This window comes from Ascaphus truei, chromosome 10 (assembly GCF_040206685.1).
Source record: "Ascaphus truei isolate aAscTru1 chromosome 10, aAscTru1.hap1, whole genome shotgun sequence".
Classification (NCBI taxonomy): domain Eukaryota; kingdom Metazoa; phylum Chordata; class Amphibia; order Anura; family Ascaphidae; genus Ascaphus; species Ascaphus truei.
The window spans coordinates 29,233,388-29,252,798 of NC_134492.1; the positions used below are offsets into that span (position 1 = coordinate 29,233,388).

The 19,411-nt window shown below is 47.1% G+C and overlaps 1 protein-coding gene across 2 annotated transcripts in view; it reads right to left on the reverse strand.

Annotated features, from left to right (window-relative positions):
• Window positions 1-4,967: 4,967 nt before the first annotated feature.
• Window positions 4,968-19,411, reverse strand: part of GLIS1 (GLIS family zinc finger 1) — a 141,525-nt gene continuing 127,081 nt past the window's right edge. The window contains exons 8-10 of one of the 2 annotated variants that reach the window (XM_075616367.1): window positions 13,900-14,075; window positions 11,546-11,692; window positions 4,968-6,132 (exon numbers count right to left, since the gene is read on the reverse strand). In XM_075616367.1, coding sequence (XP_075472482.1) covers window positions 5,996-6,132; window positions 11,546-11,692; window positions 13,900-14,075 — 460 coding nt within the window. In that variant the 3' untranslated portion in view covers window positions 4,968-5,995. Of the gene's footprint in view, window positions 6,133-11,545; window positions 11,693-13,899; window positions 14,076-18,250; window positions 18,638-19,411 lie in introns of those variants that run through there. The other variant, XM_075616368.1, reaches the window with a different exon arrangement.

The window sequence follows — 19,411 nt, forward strand, 5'->3', positions numbered from 1 at the left end:
AGACACTGATACACACATACACACACACACAGGCACTGATACACACAGACACTGATACACACACACACACACACACACACTGATACTGATACACACACACACACACACACACAGCCACTGATACACACACACACACACACACACTCTCCCCTATACACACACAGACACACACAGTGAATTACAGGCAGCGATGGATGTGAGTGACTGGAGGGGGGGAGGGCGCGGGAGAGAGAGGAAAGGACGGCGATCCAAGCAGGCGGATCCACCGCCTCCCCCAGCCCGTAAGCGACTGTGCAGCCACCATTGCCCGCCCTCATGCCCATCTCCCGCACCAACTGACTTAGACAGTGACTGGGTGGGAGACAGTGGATGGGTGGCTGGGAGACGGTGACTTAGACAGTGACTGGGTGGGTGGTAGACGGTGACAGTGACTGGGTGGGTGGGTGACAGAGACTGGGTGGGTGACAGTGGGTGGAAGAGAGTGACTGGGTGACAGTGACTGGGTGGGTGACAGTGACTGGGTGGGTAGATGGGTGGGTGACAGTGACTGGGTGGGTGACAGTGACTGGGTGGGTGGGAGACAGTGACTGGGTGGGTGGGAGACAATGACTGGGTGGGTGGGAGACAATGACTGGGTGGGTGGGAGACAGTGACTGGGTGGGTGGGAGACAGTGAGTGGGTGGGTGGGAGACAGTGACTGGATGGGTGGGAGACAGTGACTGGGTACGAGAGGGTGACAGTGACTGGGTGACAGTGACTGGGTGGGTAGGTGGGTGGGAGAGCGTGACTGGGTGACAGCGACTGGGTGACAGTGACTGGGTGGGTGGGAGACAGTGACTGGATGGGTGGGAGACAGTGACTGGGTGGGTGGGAGACAGTGACTGGGTGGGAGAGGGTGACAGTGACTGGGTGGGTAGGTGGGTGGGAGAGGGTGACTGGGTGACAGTGACTGGGTGACAGTGACTGGGTGGGTAGATGGGTGGGTGACAGTGACTGGGTGACAGTGACTGGGTGGGTAGGTGGGTGGGAGAGCGTGACTGGGTGACAGCAACTGGGTGACAGTGACTGGGTGGGTGGGTGACAGTGACTGGGTGGGTGGGAGACAGTGACTGGGTGGGTGGGAGACAGTGACTGAATGGGTGGGAGACAGACTGGGTGGGTGGGAGACAGTGACTGGGTGGGAGAGGGTGACTGGGTGACAGTGACTGGGTGACAGTGACTGGGTGGGTAGGTGGGTGGGCTAGGGTGACTGGGTGACAGTGACTGGGTGGGTGACAGTGACTGGGTGGGTAGATGGGTGGGTGACAGTGACTGGGTGGGTGACAGTGACTGGGTGGGTGGGAGACAGTGACTGGGTGGGTGGGAGACAATGACTGGGTGGGTGGGAGACAGTGACTGGGTGGGTGGGAGACAGTGACTGGGTGGGTGACTGACTTTGGGTGGGAGACAGTGACTGGGTACGAGAGGGTGACTGGGTGACAGTGACTGGGTGACAGTGACTGGGTGGGTAGGTGGGTGGGAGAGGGTGACTGGGTGACAGTGACTGGGTGGGTGGGAGACAGTGACTGGGTGGGTGGGAGACAGTGACTGGGTGGGTGGGAGACAGTGACTGGGTTTGGTGGGAGACAGTGACTGGGTGTGTGGGAGACAGTGACTGGGTGGGTGGTAGACAGTGACTGGCTGGGTGGGAGACAGTGACTGGGTGGGTGGGAGACAGTGACTGGGTGGGAGAGGGTGACTGGGTGACAGTGACTGGGTGAGTGACTGGGTGGGTAGGTGGGTGGGAGAGGGTGACTGGGTGACAGTGACTGGGTGACAGTGACTGGGTGGGTGACAGTGACTGGGTGGGTGGGTGAGTGACTGGGTGGGTGGATGACAGTGACTGGGTGGGTGACAGTGACTGGGTGACAGTGACTGGGTGGGTGACAGTGACTGGGTGGGTGACAGTGACTGGGTGGGTGACAGTGACTGGGTGGGTAGGTGGGTGACAGTGACTGGGTGACAGTGACTGGGTGGGTGGGAGACAGTTACTGGGTGGGAGAGAGTGGGTGGGTGACAGTGACTGGGTGACAGTGACTGGGTGGGTGGGAGACAGTTACTGGTGGGAGAGAGTGACTGGGTGACAGTGGGTGGGTGACAGTGACTGGGTGACAGTGACTGGGTAACAGTGACTGGGTGGGTGACAGTGACTGGGTGACAGTGACTGGGTGAGTGACAGTGACTGGGTGGGTGACAGTGACTGGGTGGGTGACAGTGACTGGGTGGGTGAGTGACTGGGTGGGTGACAGTGACTGGGTGGGTGACAGTGACTGGGTGGGTGACAGTGACTGGGTGGGTAGGTGGGTGGGTGACAGTGACCGGGTGGGTGGGAGACAGTTACTGGGTGGGAGAGGGTGACAGTGACTGGGTGGGTGTGGGGTGACTTACCTTGCCGCCGGACGCTTTCCCCTGCTGCCCCCGATATCCCCGCGGCAGCTGCCCGGGACGGGAGGTGGGCTTGGGGGCACGGGAGGTGGGCTCAGGAGGGGGGGGCATGGGAGGTGAGCTCGGGGGGGAACTCGGGAAGCTGGCCGCGGGGGGAAGCGGGCTGCAGTAGGAGCTAGTACTTCCCCCTCCATCCCACGTAACGTGCGGGCCGCAGAGGAGCTGGTACTTCCTCCTCCGTCCCACGTTGGGAGCGGGGGGTGGAGGGGGAGCCGCTGCTTGCCCTGCGCATGCGCGCGGGACCACAGGGGAATCGCGCCAATTTTTTTAACTTGAGCAGGGGGCGGGCGGGGGCACCGCGCGGCCAGACTCGCTGCGACCCGGCAATTTTGGTTTCGTGGCCCGGTGCCGGGTCGCGACCCACCATTTGGGAAACGCTGCGATAGGCTATTTAGTTATTTTATGGTTGGGGTGTTTAGGTGCTTGTGTATTTATTTGATTCTTGTGTATTTTTGGCCTTAATTATTTTTATTAGGCTGACCATTGAATGATATAGTGGCTAATAATGCCCATATTATATGGGTATGATATACCACTGTGCCAATCAATGGGTACATGGTGGGTATAGTGGGTCCGGGGTGGGTGGTTAGGCCTCCCGGGTGGGTAGCGGGGGATGGGTGTTAACCCCTTAATTATTATAGCGGTTATTAAACGCTAAGGTGATTAAGGGGTTAGGGGCCATTAGATTATATATTTTTTTGTATTCTTTCTGGCAACGGAGGACATGGACCTGGAGTATGCTGATGAGGATGCCCTTCATGATGGCAGGGGTAAGTTGAACGTTTTATTTACTTTCTTAATGCTGGCTGGCTAATGTTTGATTTTATAATGGGCAAATGCACTATTATCCGTGCACTATTATCGGTTAGCCGCTAAGGTAATGAAGTTTTTTTTAATATTAATACTAGTGTAGATAAGCAGGGGGTCTCCGGAGCAGAACCGCATTGATTTGTGGTCCGGGGACCCCCTGCTTCCCGTGATACAGGCCCCGTTATGGGGTGCCGGTATCTCCTATGCATTTAAATGTCCCACGTCACGTGATCGTGGGAATAAAATGCATAGGAGATACCGGCACCCCATAACGGGGCCTGTATCACGGGAAGCAGGGGGTCCACGGACCTCAAATCAATGCGGTTCTGCTCCGGAGACCCCCTGCTCATCTACACTAGTATTAAATGTTATAGTAAAAACTTTTGATCGCTGGCGAGATATGCGCAGGGAGAGGCGGCTCTCTCTCTGCAGCTGAAAGAAATCGCCGGGTGAGCCCTCTTCAGAGAGGCGATCTTCACGCCGCCGGCTACTCGCCCGTTTTGGGAATTTTGCTATCACAGGTAATCCAGGCTTTCTGATACCGTGATAGCAACGCTCTAAAAACTGGCGAAGTAAATGGCCTGGCGATTTTTTTTATGAAGGCTTGTAGCATGGTCCCCTAAACGTTTGCACTTTTATCACTTGAGTACTACACTATTATTTCCATCCTTTTTTCCAGATTTTGCCCTCCTTAGGTGAAGAATATACATTTTCAAAAGAGTCAGATGAGGACTTTCTGGGAAGCTGTAATTGAGGAAATAAATAGGGGAACATATATTCAGCTTTATGTTTATGTAGCTTGAGTGCACATATATTTTCTGTTTTGAGGTAGGATTTTGACTACATATATATATTTATATATAAGACTGGTTCTTTTTATATCTATATTAGAGGGGGAAATCATAAGCACCCCTCAAAATCTATTTCCACACAGTCTGTAAGAACCCCAATCTTGCCAAGGTATCCACAGCACCCCTGTGTTTATCGGACTGCTAAGAAAAGTCCTGATTTACTACGCATATGAAAAGGAAGAATGTGAGATCACTTTGTACAAACTACAAGACGGAAGAAACTCCAATCATAATAATTAGCATTTTACAGCTAATTTACACAAAAAGGAGTCTCAGGGCCAGCAACTTGGGATGCCCTTAGCTGGTGGTCTAAAAGGATAATACGTGGTAGACCTGGGTGCTAAGGCAAAAATAATCTGGTCAGGAAACAATTCAACATATGAAGATAGTGGGTGCTCCAACAGTCCTGGAATTATATACTTCTTACTCCTTGATAAAGCACCGTGTTGTGTGAAACGCGTCGGAGGGTTCACACCTCCCTTTTGTAATGTTTTGATAGACAATAAATATTTTTTCCATTTTTACTCACCTGTCTCCCTGGGCAGTGCGCTGCCTTGTGCACTTTTTTGCATACTTTGTTGCTGATTGGTCAGGAAACAAGACTAATAGATAAGACAGTAGCCAAGCAAGGTCATTTAATGACTAAAGAGTCATCCAAGCATCCAACCTTACGGTGCAGAACACCTTCATCAGGGTGATAGGCAGTAGCCAATCTACAGCTAATCTACATCCAGGATAAAAAAAAAAGGGGGACGTAATTGAATGGCATTTACACACAAATAAAAATGTAGGAAATACAAAGCCAGTAAATGATAAGCTCTCCAGTTTTTAATATTTTCTTGTAAAACAGAAAGTATAAAACATAATAAAATTGGTGAATGTAAATCTTCTATACATGAGGTCTGTGATAGAAAACATCAAGTGACTTAGAAATGTGATTTGTAGATAAGAATTTACTTAAGAACATTTTCTCAATCAAAAACAATATTTACATGTTTATAACTTACATTAAAAAGCTATATTTTTTTTTAATATAAAATATCCTCCTCAAAGTGCCTCAGATTCCAACGATACCCCTGCAAATGTACAAAAACAGCAGGTGATGGTGATAAGGTGAGCATGAGAGATTCAAACTAACAAGCGAAGAAGGGTGGGTAGCAGGGTCGGTCCTTTCTTCCATATAGCAACAAAGGAGGGAGAGGGAGTGAACAAGTAGTTGAAATGTTACAAGCTGTCAAACCTCTCAGGGTTCGTCATTGGGATAACCGGTGAAAGTCCCTGAGAGGTTTGCAAGCTTGTAACATTTCAACTACTTGTTGGTTCTATAAAAGGTATGTTACCAGCTTTCGAACCTCTGTCTTTCATCGGTTAACCCAGGGGTACACAAACTTTTGGAGCTGCACCCCCTGCCTGCTTCCTCCAGTGCTCGTGCCCCCTTACCTTTTTTTGGCGGCGTCAAATGACGTCGCGGAGTCATTTGACGCTGCGTTGACATGGCGACATGCCACAAAAAGCCTCTGAATCTCGGTAAGTGGAGTTGCAGAGGTCTCGCGCGGTCCCCAGGCATTTACTTTAAATGCCTTGGGGAAGAGCGCGGGGCCTCTGCAACCGCCGCACCCCCCAACAAAATCTCGCGCACACCTCAGTTAACCCAATGAAGGACCCTGACAGGTTTGAAAGCTTGTAACATACTGTATCAACTACTTGTTGGACCAATAAAAAGTATCATACTCCCTACTCCCTCTCCCTTCTTTGCTACGACACAAATTAAGTGTAACAGAAGCTTCTTTGTTTCTACGCTGTGTACAAACAGAATCGGGATAATAAAGCGTGCATGTCCGGAGCAGGTTCTAGGTGTCGGTATAAATGGATGGTATCTGAGTCAGGCAGTGATCAAAAGCAGCGTTTGGGAAAAATCCACTTTCTTCTGAACCATTTGCTACAACTTCTTCAGATAAACAGTGTGCGTCGGAGACGGACTCGTACCCTGCAGATAGAAATGTACAATGGTGTTACAGAAAGACGCGACAGCGTTCACCAGCATTACAGATACATTAGCAGGGGGTCACACACCCCTTTCTGACTCGTGTTAATAAACAGAGTGGGTTATTTATCACACTTCCAAAAGTATAAATGCGAATTGTCAGGGAACTTGTAACATGACCCCTAATATTCCCAGATTCATGTGAAATTCTATAATGACACTTCCTGTGGGAGATACACATGGTGTTCCTTACCCGTGTACAGAACCTGCACTTGGATCACTATTCCCTGTTATTCAATTATCCCTCCTTTAGCTTGTGCATTGAATTAAATGGTTGTTCTTTTATTTTATTGATTTGACAGCCGGGCATTTGAAATGGGTCTAATAAGGGGAAGCGAGTGATGCCAGCGAATAAACACATATATCCCATTATCACACGTAATGTAAATGGTTTCACTGCCGCGACGTTTACAGTAGCTCGCATGGACGCAGCTTTACACACTGCGGTGTATGTACTAAAGACTGCAGACTGCAAAGCTAGTGCAAAAGAAGAAAACACAGCACCAGCATTATCAAACAAACATCCCAATGGAATTAATTAAAGGTTTTCCTTTGATAACCCTGGTGCTAATTTTTGCCCCCGTTTTGCAGCAGGGAGACTAATCAGTAGCGCAACGGATACCCTGTTATTTTACGTGACGTATTGAAAGGTACCAGCCCGACATGTTCACGTCACGCGACCTCAGAAATAGGGGGGCATGTCGGGGTTCATTGTGAATGTTTCAGGTACAGGACGTCAGTGGAAGAAGTGCATTCTTTTCACTCTTATTTACTCCTGCCGCCTGCTATTTGTAAATGGGACTTACCGTATGATGTATGTGAGCACATCTTTAAGGAACATGCAGTGCTGACAAACATCTCAGTAAATCTATATTCTGAGCCTGTAATGAATTCACCAAACATGCATCTTGTGCTTCGTCTGTTCAAAGACCCAGAAGTAAAAACCTCATTTATTGACTGTTGATGTGATTCATAGAACAGATGTGAGCCAGCAAACATTTCATATTCCTGCTCAATGAGGTCACATTTACTATTAATGGAGCAATAAAACGGAATAAAGACGGAAAGGCACCTTAACAGGATGATATTTCATCATACTCTCACTCTCTAATAAACATAAACTGCTCACTTCACTGCCCCGCATCCGAGGACTTTACTGATTTGTTTTCATTTTGACAGTTTAAAGATTTTGTGCAAATTCTATAATCTGTATCTTATACTATATAATTGAAAGCACTGTATGCCTGCATGCATGCTGGCTGGCTGGCTGTTGCCTGGATGTTCGGTGTCCCTAGGGGAAATCTCATTGGTCCCTTGGGCCGCCCCCGCACACCTCTCATTGGCCTGAGGCGGAGTGACAGCCCAAAGGACACACAGTGTCACACACACACACCTCACCCCCCCCCCAAGCTCATCCCCTCCCCCAAGCTCACCCCCCCCCAAGCTCACACCCCGGCGCCGCGCGTGACAGGCCGCGCGAGATGGGAGGGGGGATGCCCCTCCTGTCCCGGCTCCCCCCTGTCACCGAGTGACAGGCCGCGCGACAGGAGATGGGAGGGGGGATGCCCCTCCGGTCCCGGCTCCCCCCTGTCACCGCGTGACAGGCCGCGGGACAGGAGATTCTAGGGGGGATGCCCCTCCGGTCCCGGCTCCCCCCTGTCACCGTGTGACAGGCCGCGGGACAGGAGATGGGAGGGGGGATGCCCCTCCGGTCCCGGCTCCCCCCTGTCCCAAGATGTCATCTCCCGCTCTCTTCCCCACCGGTGCCGGAGGCTCCGCCTCTCCCTGTTTCCCGCGCATTCACCCCCCCCCCCATCCACGTGCGAGCTGCCGGACGGGTGAGGGAGCTGGCAGACGGGTGAGGGAGCTGTCGGACGGGTGAGTGAGCGGCCTTCACCTCCCCTCACCCCCCTTCACCTCCCCTCACTCACTTCCCCTCAGTGAGTTTACACATGTGCACCCCCTTAACCCCTCTCCCTGCTCACACCAGGGCCCTGTAACCCTTCCACTGCCGGGGAGCTCCGCAGTGCGATCTATATACATCGGCAGGACACATTCTATATATACAGAGCAAATTGCATCTGTATGCAGAGAAATAGATCTGTATATAGAGTATGCCTCTGTGTATACAGTATGATGTGCCTGTATACAAAGTAGCATATTTTATGTGTTATATACAGGACTTTTTATAGTGCAGAGCTCTGTGTATAGTGCATGTGCACAGTGCTGTGTATAGTGCATGTGCAGAGCGCTGTGTATAGTGCATGTGCAGAGCGCTGTGTATAGTGCATGTGCAGAGCGCTGTGTATAGTGCATGTGCAGAGCGCTGTGTATAGTGCATGTGTAGTGCGCTGTGTACATCTAAATGTGTATCTTACACGTAGGCAAACTAAAACATCCCGGGCAACGCCGGGTCTCTCAGCTAGTGTAATATATATAAGAAAAATACAGAGGGCTGCACTGTTCCCATATACCGATACACACCGATATACACACATACAGTTATCCAGAGATACACACATACACACACACACAAATAAATACATACAGATACAGATAAATACATACAGATACACACAGATAAATACATACAGATACACACAGATAAATACATCATGTATACACAGAGATAGAGATACATACACATGACCACTAGGGGGCACACCCAAGAGCTATGCTCCTATATCTGGGGTACCTCTCACTCCCAGTAACCACAGGCTCTCGGAGGGAGTCACAAACCTAATTCTATACCTTGGTGGTTTCTGGGGGCGATGTGACAGTTGATGGGGGGGGGGGGGGGGGGAGGAGAGAGGGGCTCCCAGAACACACATCACAAGACGGCAGTAAATACTGTGTGTATAAAACAACGTCCCAAGCTATACTGTTAATCACTTGGGCACAATGGGACCTCAGCCAATACAGGGGTCGCAGGGTTTCCAGAAAGCACAATAGCAAAACGCCACCACAAATACAGCATACAACAGAGAGAAAAATACTATGAACCACGTGAGCTAGCACTCCGTCACGACAATACAGCTATTAAACAAGTGGGTTTAAGAGGGAAATGTACAGTACACACAAAGGGAGAATAGAGTCAGCAACAGTAACATAAGGAGGAGAGTAACAAAAATCCTATAACTTAAAGAGTGATTATAGTCTGTGAGGGTGGAAGGGATCCGACGGCCAGACGTGGTTGCATGACATGGTTGCTACAGTCCAGGAGCGTCCAAAGAGAGATCGCAGCAGCTCTTTGCCTCCCAGGTGAATCTGAAGGCAAGGTGGCTGGCCTGGTACATTTAAACAATTCTGCCCCATTATAGTTTATGGGATTTTAGCTACTGGCCAATTAGAAGTCCATATTTTGCAATAAAAGGCCAACTCCTATACGTAAGTACAGGCAGTCCTCGGTTATCTGACACAATGCGTTACTCAAAATGGCGTTGGATAGCGAAACGTTGTAAAGCGAAACACGTTTTCCCATAGGAACACTGTTTAAATGAAAGGTTCTGTTCCTGAAGGCAATTTTAATGCTAAAATACACAAAATATTTTACGCAGGCAATAAGATACGCAGCACACACATAAATTATATAGTGTATATACTGTATTATATATATATATGTAATATAACATAATATAAAAATATAATATATTATATAGTATAATATATATATTATATACACATAAACAACTATGCCAAGCGTTGTAAGAGCGTTGGATAAGCCGTTTTGGCGTTGTAAAAATGAACATAGGTATGCATTGCATAGCGTTAGATAAGCCATTCGTTGTAAAGCGAAGCGTTGTAAAACGAGAACTGCCTGTACAGGGGTTTGGGCGCTCCAGTCGGCACTCTGCTCTTATCGGATGACCCCCTGGGGAGACCCCAGACAGAGCAGAGCCTGCCACGTACAAAGAGTCACCACGTGTTTGGCCTCCCACTGGGCTGCCGCCTTGAGCCATCTCCTGCCCCCTGCTCACCACTGCTGGGGTGGAGCAGGAGGGCAGCAGGGCAGTGAGAAGGCCTGGGGTGGCGGGACGGGCCGCAGCAGATGAGAGATAAGAGGCAGGAGCGAGGAAGAGTTGTCCCACCAGCATGAGTGCCCCCTCCCCGCTGGCAGTGGATTCTGGGTAATGACATGCAAATGAGCATTTACAGTGTTTCACTTTTTGTTACTTATCCACGTTTACGTGGATCCCTTTAAGCATATGCTGAAAAAGGTCCTCTGCACAAGCCCAAAATGTTGGGTTTTTACCTGGACTACAAATATATATTTTTTCACTGAAGGCTCCCGTGCTGTATTATCTTTTCTTTAAACCTTGGTTTGGGTAATGTATGTTGTAACATATTGTGATGCCGACACCACATTGCAGTCTCTTTTGTCCCAAATGAGGCAGGAAACGCTGTATTTCTCTATACTTGGGGTTTATTTACAGGGATAAATAATATGAATAGGCCCACCGTCCCTTTAAGAAAAAACAAATAATAAAATCAAATCCTATTTCCATTAGGAAAACTAACTACACATTCAGCTCCAACCCTTACTAACCCGGGTGGATAGCTAAGCTCATTCCACCCCAAACAGATATTATTGCTGAGCATATAAAGTCTGTATACAGCAAATAAGGGTTTGGCTTATCTGTAAGTCCAGCTGGCGATGTCCCTGCTTCAGCACAGTCTATCATCCTTCCTTCTTCTCTTTGGGATTCAACCCCATGGGAGCTCAGGGAAACTCCTGTGTTCCTCTGTAACCAGCCGTCACTGCTTCAGCACAGCTCTCTCAGCAGTGTCTCTCACACTTCTTTAGCCAGCCTCCGTTAGCTGGGGAGCTCCTCTGTCTCCCCCCTTCTCTGGGGAAACCTGTCTCACTGTGCCTTGCTGCTTCCAGCCTTTTAAAGCACTTCCTGACTATTCAGAACAGGTTGATTAGCTTCATTAGTTATCACCTGAATAGCCATTCCAAGGAGGATTAAATTAACTCTCTGTGGTGAAAAAGTCCAATAGCTGCCCCATTCAGCCCCTAGAGGACAGCGATGGCACCACAATATATATATAAATAAATACATCACCCAGGACCATATCAAGGACAAACGCCGCAGGTATGCGCCGGACGAAGGAATACATCACACGCAAGTCAGTAGTATCAAAATGATCATATTAAGAGTCCACGTAATCCAACGTTTCGTTCCCCTGGTGAGATACACATAGCCACTCTCTGGCCCAGCACTAAACGGTGCTAAGTGCAGCTCGCCTCAACCCCCAATGCAAATGAATGGGAGTTAATGCTTGCTACAGCTTAGCACCATTTAGCGAATCTGGGCCTCTGATCTCCCCTTCTCCTGCACTCTGTATACTGTACCTGTGGGCTGGGTGCTCAGTATGTGGTACCCGTTTTGCTGGGCTGGGTGGAGGTTCTGTGGCTCTCTGCTCGCACGCCGCGTCTCTCTATAACAGTCTGTGTAGTGGAAGCTGGGGATGGACTGGAAGCGGCCCTGGAAATCTGCAGCTGGGTAAATGACAAGGTTGGCGGGAGAAGTTACATTTTCTCTAGCTCTGAATAGGCTTTCAGAGTCTGGACGTCGGAGCGTTTCATCATTACCATTGTGAGATGTAACATGCTATACCGGTGCGCGCCCTGATAATCTGACAGAAAAACAGCATTTGTATTAATATCCTTTTTAACAAATATTTTATATTCTTACCTTTGTCTGTATGATAACATTTTGATTTAACATATAATAACATAGGATTTTCTAACTAGATGTTTTTAAAATGGAAGAGTGCTGAATATTTTTTTGCTAAATATTCGTGACTTTCCTTAGTGCCAACACAAGAGACGCCATAAAGCAGCTCACAGAAAAGAATGGCCACTAATACTACTCCCTATAATTCCTCCTATTGCTCCATATACCCGCTCCCTATAACTCCTCCTACTACCCCTGTCATGATAATATCATGAGATATTATGTATTTTAATCAATTGGTGCTTCGGGGGTTAATGGTGCAACAGTTTCAGTTTAAAAATGCAAGACATTGGGTTTATGACTGTGACGGTGGGTTAATTAATAAAGGTAGAGCCTGGCTGGCTGCCCCTGAAATGGTATGGCAAGGGCTGAGAGTGTCAGCTCTTGGGTCTAATATTGTACGTTACCTTGTTGCCCTGCAATTCTGTTCCCCTTATACTGTCCCCCATAGGGTTATAAACTAGGAACCATGTGTGTGTGGTTAACTATGTAAGCCGAGTGGGCCAGTTAATGCATTCTATGCTGTATTCCCTTTGACTCGTGGTACCGTAGCTGCCTGTGTAAGATTATAAATGGGTTACCTTGTATGGGTGGCCCCTTAAGAGAAATAGCAGACTTCTGGAACATGAGGAAAAAGGGTTTTAGAACCCCAGCTCGCAGATCCCAGTTTTAGAGTGTCAGCTCTAGGGATCAAATGTTACTGTTACTGTATTGGGTGTAGGGGCAGGCGTCCTAGAACAGGTTTTCGAGCCCCAGTTCACAGACCCCGCATTTTAGGTCCAAATTGTAGAGTGCAAGCTCTAGGGACCAAATGTTAGTTTTAAAGTGTTTTAAAACTACAATGCATTGTGTGTTTGTGCTGTGAGCTAAACTGTATACTGGACAAAAAGCAGCGCCCGCTTACACTGTGGCCGAGGCCTGAAGGGTTCCCTGCGATTTTTTGGTCATTTAAAAATTGTATCAAATACAGAAGAATTTACAATGCATCTGATTTCCGGCGCGCGGGTTCCTCAGAATTTCACTTAGTGTTCCTTAACCAAAAAAGGTTGGAAACCACTAGTCTAAGTATAAGAGGAGGGAAGTTACGAGTGCGTTTATATACTGAGGCAAAACGTAAACGTTGTTTGGTAAAAGTTTTTTTTCTCTGTCGTAAAACCGCCAATCTCGCAGCTGATTTACGACAGGGCATGTGTTGTTTCAATGGGGGAAAAAAAAGTACATAAGACTTAGCAAGGTATTATGAAAATCAGATTTCCACAGGGGTGTGTTTTGGACCAAACACGTTAAGTCTCATTTCGGAGCCAGTGACCTCTCTGGGAGAAAACAGAACCAACAGATTTTTGTGTGTTAAGTGTATATTTTTTCTATAAGAAACAGGGACCTGAGACTCTGGCAGATACATTAATTACACATTTTTCCATATTTCTTGGGTGGTGGAAGTGGATAGATCTGATTGCAATTGAGTAAGGGGTTAATATGAACTAATTGAAAGTGCAAGAGAAAGGTGAGTTGGCTAGAGTAGCCGTGTGTATTAACCCTGGTTGCATTTCTAAATCACATGCTCACAAGTGTGCTGTACGTGACAGGTGGTATATGGGGACGGATTGAGGGAACATATTGTTAATTTGAAGGACCTTTACATCTGAAAAGTGGGACAGCTTGCGAGCTCACAGGTGTGCCGTACGTGACAACCCAATATAACCACTCCCAATAACTCCTCCTATTGCTCTATATACCTGCTCCCTATAGCTCCTCCTATTACCCCCATATAACCACTCCTATTACCCAATATCACCCCTCCCTATAACGCCTCCTATTGCTCCATATAACCGCTCCCTATAACTCCTATTCCCCATATAACTGCTCCCTATAACACCCATTGCTTCATATAACCCCTCCCTATAACTCCTTATAATCTCTTCAGCTGCCCCCAGGGTGACTGGCTGGACAGAGGCTGGATAGGGGATACCTTGTGAGTAAGGAGCAGTTGGACTCTGGAAGAGAGGGTAATGTTTTCCTCCTAAATACTGCGTCCCCGTGGGAGATTTTTGCTGCGAGCTGGGGGACGTTCCTCTGTGCATCAGCTGCGAGGAGGCGGGTGACTTCATGGGACCGGCGAGATGAGGGAGGACTTGCACGGACATCCTACGATACACAAAAGACACAGCAGATTCCTCAGCATTCACAATGGGGGATACGATTTACAGCCAAACCGCAGAACAGAATCGCTAAACGCTCAGCAATCCCACGCAATTAACAATTTCCTCAAAGAAACATCATCCTTCAAATACGTTCAAACATATCATCCTTATTACCAACAACCTGAAACTAACCTTGAAACACTTAACGGCAAATAACCTACATTTAATAAGCCAAGGCTAATTAGTATCCTGCGGGCTGCAGATGAGACGAATCTCTGCTGGTACACAGATCCCTCTGTGTCGCAAATGGCTAATGTATTGCTAATCTTATTTTCTAACATACTGTCTGTACACCTTAAGCATCAAAAATAATTTTAGTCAATGTTATGGCACACACATTTGCATGTGCAAAAAAAAAACTATCTGTGTGCACCCAAAAATGTAGTTGGATTTGGAATAAACCGCCCAAAATCTGTTTATATGCAGAATTAAGTTGCTCTGTATCAACTACAAATGGATTTTGACGCAGCCCAGATTTTTCATTATATAGTTTACCAAAATGTATTATTTTCATAGTATGGAGATTATAAATAATATGACACTACTAATTTATTTTCACTAACACTAGTTATAAATACAAGATACACATAATTGTGTTTTCATTTAAATTGTATCAACCATGCCTTCAACATGACGCAAGGAACTATGGGTAAGATTCTCAGCGCTCCGTGGTTTTTGCGCTAATAGTGTGATGTCCCTGAAATTGGGAACGGACGTTATTTTTCTTATTAACGGGGATCCTCAACGCCAATGAGATGCAAAAATAATGTCCGTTCATTAAACTAGTGGGGATTTTCATGTCTCTGAGACGCGTTCCCCAATACACCGCACATGCGCACTGGTCAAACTTTAACGCACGTTATTAACAGAAATTTTCATGTGCATACCCCAAAAAATTTATGTACGTTATAATAATCGAGAAATGTACAATTTTGTACACTTATTAACGCGTTCGTTTCATTATAATGGTACATAATGTAATAATAAGTGTATAAAGTATGGGTGTACAATAATGTATATCCCTACATATCTCAACAATATGATTTAATATTTCATTTTTATTAATGTACAATCAAAATAAATGAATGTACAATTTAATTGTACTGTAATGAAAATGAAATATTAAATCATATTGTTGAGGTATGTAGGTATATACATTATTGTACACCCATACTTTATACACTAATTATTACATTATATACCATATCATTTCACACAAACATATCCCTTTGATCACTAAAAACCATACTATAGTTTATGATGTGTTTCATACATTTATATGATCCCTAATATATATCTTTATATGACACATGTAGCTCTCTTTATAATGAAAGAGTTAAGTCCTATGCTTGTTACATCGCTCCTATGCTATTTCCAGGGTCTGGATGTGAGTAACGACAGCTTTTGGAAAGTGCTAAATATCGCAGTGTTATTCCCATGCGCTAATAGTAACGGGGGCCTGAGGACCTGCGTTGTTAGGGAACCTGCTCATTAACATATGATTTGCATATGAGCCATTAAGTGTCCGTTATAATGAAACGATCCGCTATTTTTCTGGTAAATGCGAGTACATCGTAACGTAACTGACCTTTGGGGATACACGTTACGGATATAACGTAACGCCACAAATGTAACGGATCGCTGAGGATCTACCCCTATGTGTCATGCGGATAAGTGACATATCGACCTTTATACCACGCACAGTTGTTTAAGGTTTGTACTACTTTTTAAAACTAAACTTTTGACTCACATAAAAAAGCAAAATCAGTGCAAATAACAGCAACAGATAAATCAAAGAAAAGGTATCACATAGAAAGCGATGTTTTATTTCCCTGGCACACATCCTTTGTGTAAAACTGACACAGAGACAGAGATAGGTAGTGACAGTCTGAGAGGCCATGTGACACTAAGGCCTCGGCCATGCTTACTGCTTGCTGGCGGAAGCGTGCTGACGCGCGCTCCCGCTCAGCACTGAGCCCCTACAGCCGCAATTAGAGCGGCTTTAGTAGGGGCTCGCCTACACTTCCGCAAGCGCGCGAAAGCGTAGGTCTTAGGGAATTTGAAAATTTCTCCGCTTGCCGGCTCGCAGGGCCGGTCACGTGAGCAGTTCGCCCAATGAGGGCGAAGCAGCTCAGTGACGCCACTGGCCCGCCCCCTGACGGCGCGCAGGGAAAGCACCCGCAAGGCCAGGGAAAGCACCCGCTTTCCCTGAGCCTCAGTGCGCCTCAGCGCGCCTCAGCACGCCAGCGGGGAGTTTGGCCGAAGCCTATGACTGAGTCCATGGTCAGCGCTTATCCGCTGACCCGTGCTGAGGCGCGCTGACGCTTGTCAGTGAGCCCTGCAGCCGCATTGAGAGCGGCTTTAGCAGGGGCTCGCGCACGCTTCCGCAGGCGTGCGGAGGCGTAGCTTTAATTTTTTTTTCGTTTAAGCGCTCACGGGAGCGCAGGGTCGGTCACGTGAGCGGTTCTCCCTCATTGGGCGAACCAGCTTCGTGACGTCACTGGCCCGCCCCCGACGGCGCGCGAACTAAGGCCAGGGAAAGCACCCACTTTCCCTCAGCCTGCCTCCGCATGGCTGAAGTCACCATGGACTCAGCCTAAGACAGGCTTAAGAGAGGAAGTCTGACACTCAGAGGTGAAAGGAGGCTTGTAGGTGACTGCTAGACAAGGAGAGAGAAAGTGAGGGACAGCAGCAGAAGCACATCCCCTACACACAGAAAAAGGGAGAGGATAAGAGCCCACAGTAAGAGAGATCCAGATACTTGCTGCGCTGTTTAAGGCGCGACTCTAAAACTGACTGCCGGGAGACTCAGTCAGAACAGTATTTATCAGCACAGGAGGGGAGCGGTAGAACCATATAGCAGGGCGCAAAAGAAGAAAAAACACACTATTAGTATAAACATAAAAATGATTAATATTTATAATAAGCATAAGATAAAAATAATACACTTGCATAATAAAACAGGATCACAATAAATCCAAACACCTGTAGGTAGGCTTGGGGTAGGTGGTGTAATCAGGCATAAACTGACATTGTGGCAAGATGAAAAAAAGCCTCAATGTCCAGTATAATCAGATCTCCCGGCTCAGGAAACAACACTTGCACCCAGCACTTGAAGAAACCCACAAGAAGGAACATCAACAGCTGCCCTGAGAAACGCTGTAACGCTTACTCTCTGCTGCGTGTGACGTCACGTCAACATGTTTCGTGTCATACGACGCTTCGTCAGGAGGTATGATTGACAGTGTAGATGTCCAGTTAAAGTAGAGGAAGTAGAGACAGATCAGCCACCGTATCGTTGCTAGTGAAACGGGGGGTGGGAGGGGGGCCTGGATGCTAGGGGTGGAGCTTCGAGGACCCCCCCCCCCCAAAAAAACCGCAGCGCAAAATGATGTTTATATTTACACATTCATATACACAGACATACAAATACTGGATATAGTAACGTGTGCATGTCCTTCCAAAAGAGCTGGGGTTAATAGAACGTTTGCGCAAGCCTAATAAATGAAAGTGGTTAATAAGCCTGATTTCCATCTCCCTGTGTAATTCTATTCCCAGTGAAGTGTAAAGCTGTGCGGGTCTGCTCCCTGGACACTGGCCAGCTTCTGCCGCACATGTTTCTGCTCATTCCTGCGCCTGTGGGGGGTTTCTGTCAGCACATGCTCAGGAAGCACAGAGGCGGCTTCTCGCATTATTCCTTGCGTTAGTAGCTGCCGGTTATCTGAATGGGACTAATCGCTGCCATGTGTCCCGATTAGAAGGAGCTGGAATGTGCGGAATTCTCTTCACGTTCAGCTCCGAAAAAACCCTGCGCATAGAGTCTCCTCACTGCATGCGGAACGTCATCATTGTGATGCTTCATACACACACAGCTTATAAGCACCTGTTACTCTCTTACTGGTCTTCAAAGTGCTAACAGACACGCAGACATACATATACTGTACACACACACACACACAGACACATACATATATACACACGTACATATACATATATACACACAAACACACACACCCACACACATATATATATATATACCCTAATTTGTACATATTCTATGTATATTTTTAATTGCCCAGATGCTCTCATCACCTGATGAAAGGTCCATATATACCTGAAACGTTGTCTTTCTACTGTTCTTGGCTGTCACATTAAAGGAGAACTTCATTATGAACCTGTGAGTAGAGATGTACTTTGTACCTCTGTCCCAGAGGAGACCTGCACTGTGAAGAAATTGTTTGTCTATGTTGTGTTGGCTGCACAAGCCGGTTTCTCCTCGCTCCTTGATAAAGTACACCATTGTACGAAATTCATAGGAGAGCCGTGTACCTCCTTTTTTAACCACATTTCAATAAATAATTTATTGTTTTGGCCCTGCTCCTTCGGCTGTGCGCTGCTTTTTTCTCTTTTTAATTCTCCTCGCCTGAGGCTGTTTCCCCTGCACTTTTGGAATTTTACTATTCCCATCAATGACACCACAAATTCAAGATGGCCGCCTCCTGAGCACTGAGGAGAAAATAGTGATATCTTGTTCATTTCATTCTGTTGAGCCCCGAAAATACAAATTTCTGATCAAAATGCACAGAATAAACAACATTTAGGAAAGTCAAAGCATTTCATTTTCTGACATAAATTAGCTGCACACATTTAATAGTGAAGAAAACTTTGCTTAGACTGGATTGTATCAACTTTCTGTGGTAAAAGTTCCAGTTAACAGTTGTTAACTGGAGACTTTATTAGTTGTTACAGCAATGAGATGATGATTGAAATGCCAAATTCCTGAACGTATTTGCAGGCCCCTGGTCTTTGGCCAGGGGACAGCTTGTCCGTGCGGATGCTGCCCCTTGGTTAACACAGGGACATTTGTAGGTGGTAACGAGCTGCTGTCAGTTGGTTGCTGGGGGCGCTTTTTTTATTTTGATGTTTGGGCAGTTCGGCAGTTAGGGTGGTTGGTTGTGGAAGCACGGGGTAGGCAGGCGGTTGAGAAGCTTGTGGGTGGCAGTTGGTGGCCTATATAAGGGTTGCAGCGGCTGTTGGCGAGTTCTTATTTAAATGTACCTTCATTAGATTAGCGTCTCTAACTGCCCCTGGTAGAATGTTATAGCCCTCTGTTATTTAAGTCACGGCTTTATAGGATTAAAAACTGCAGGAAGAAGCCTGCTAACGCAGAGGCTGCATCAAAGGAAAAGGCAGAGCTGCCTTCAAAACGTTTCTTTCAATGTGGGAGGCTTGGATGACAGCTGTATCTCCAACAGCTGTATCTCAAGTTCCCCTAGCCCA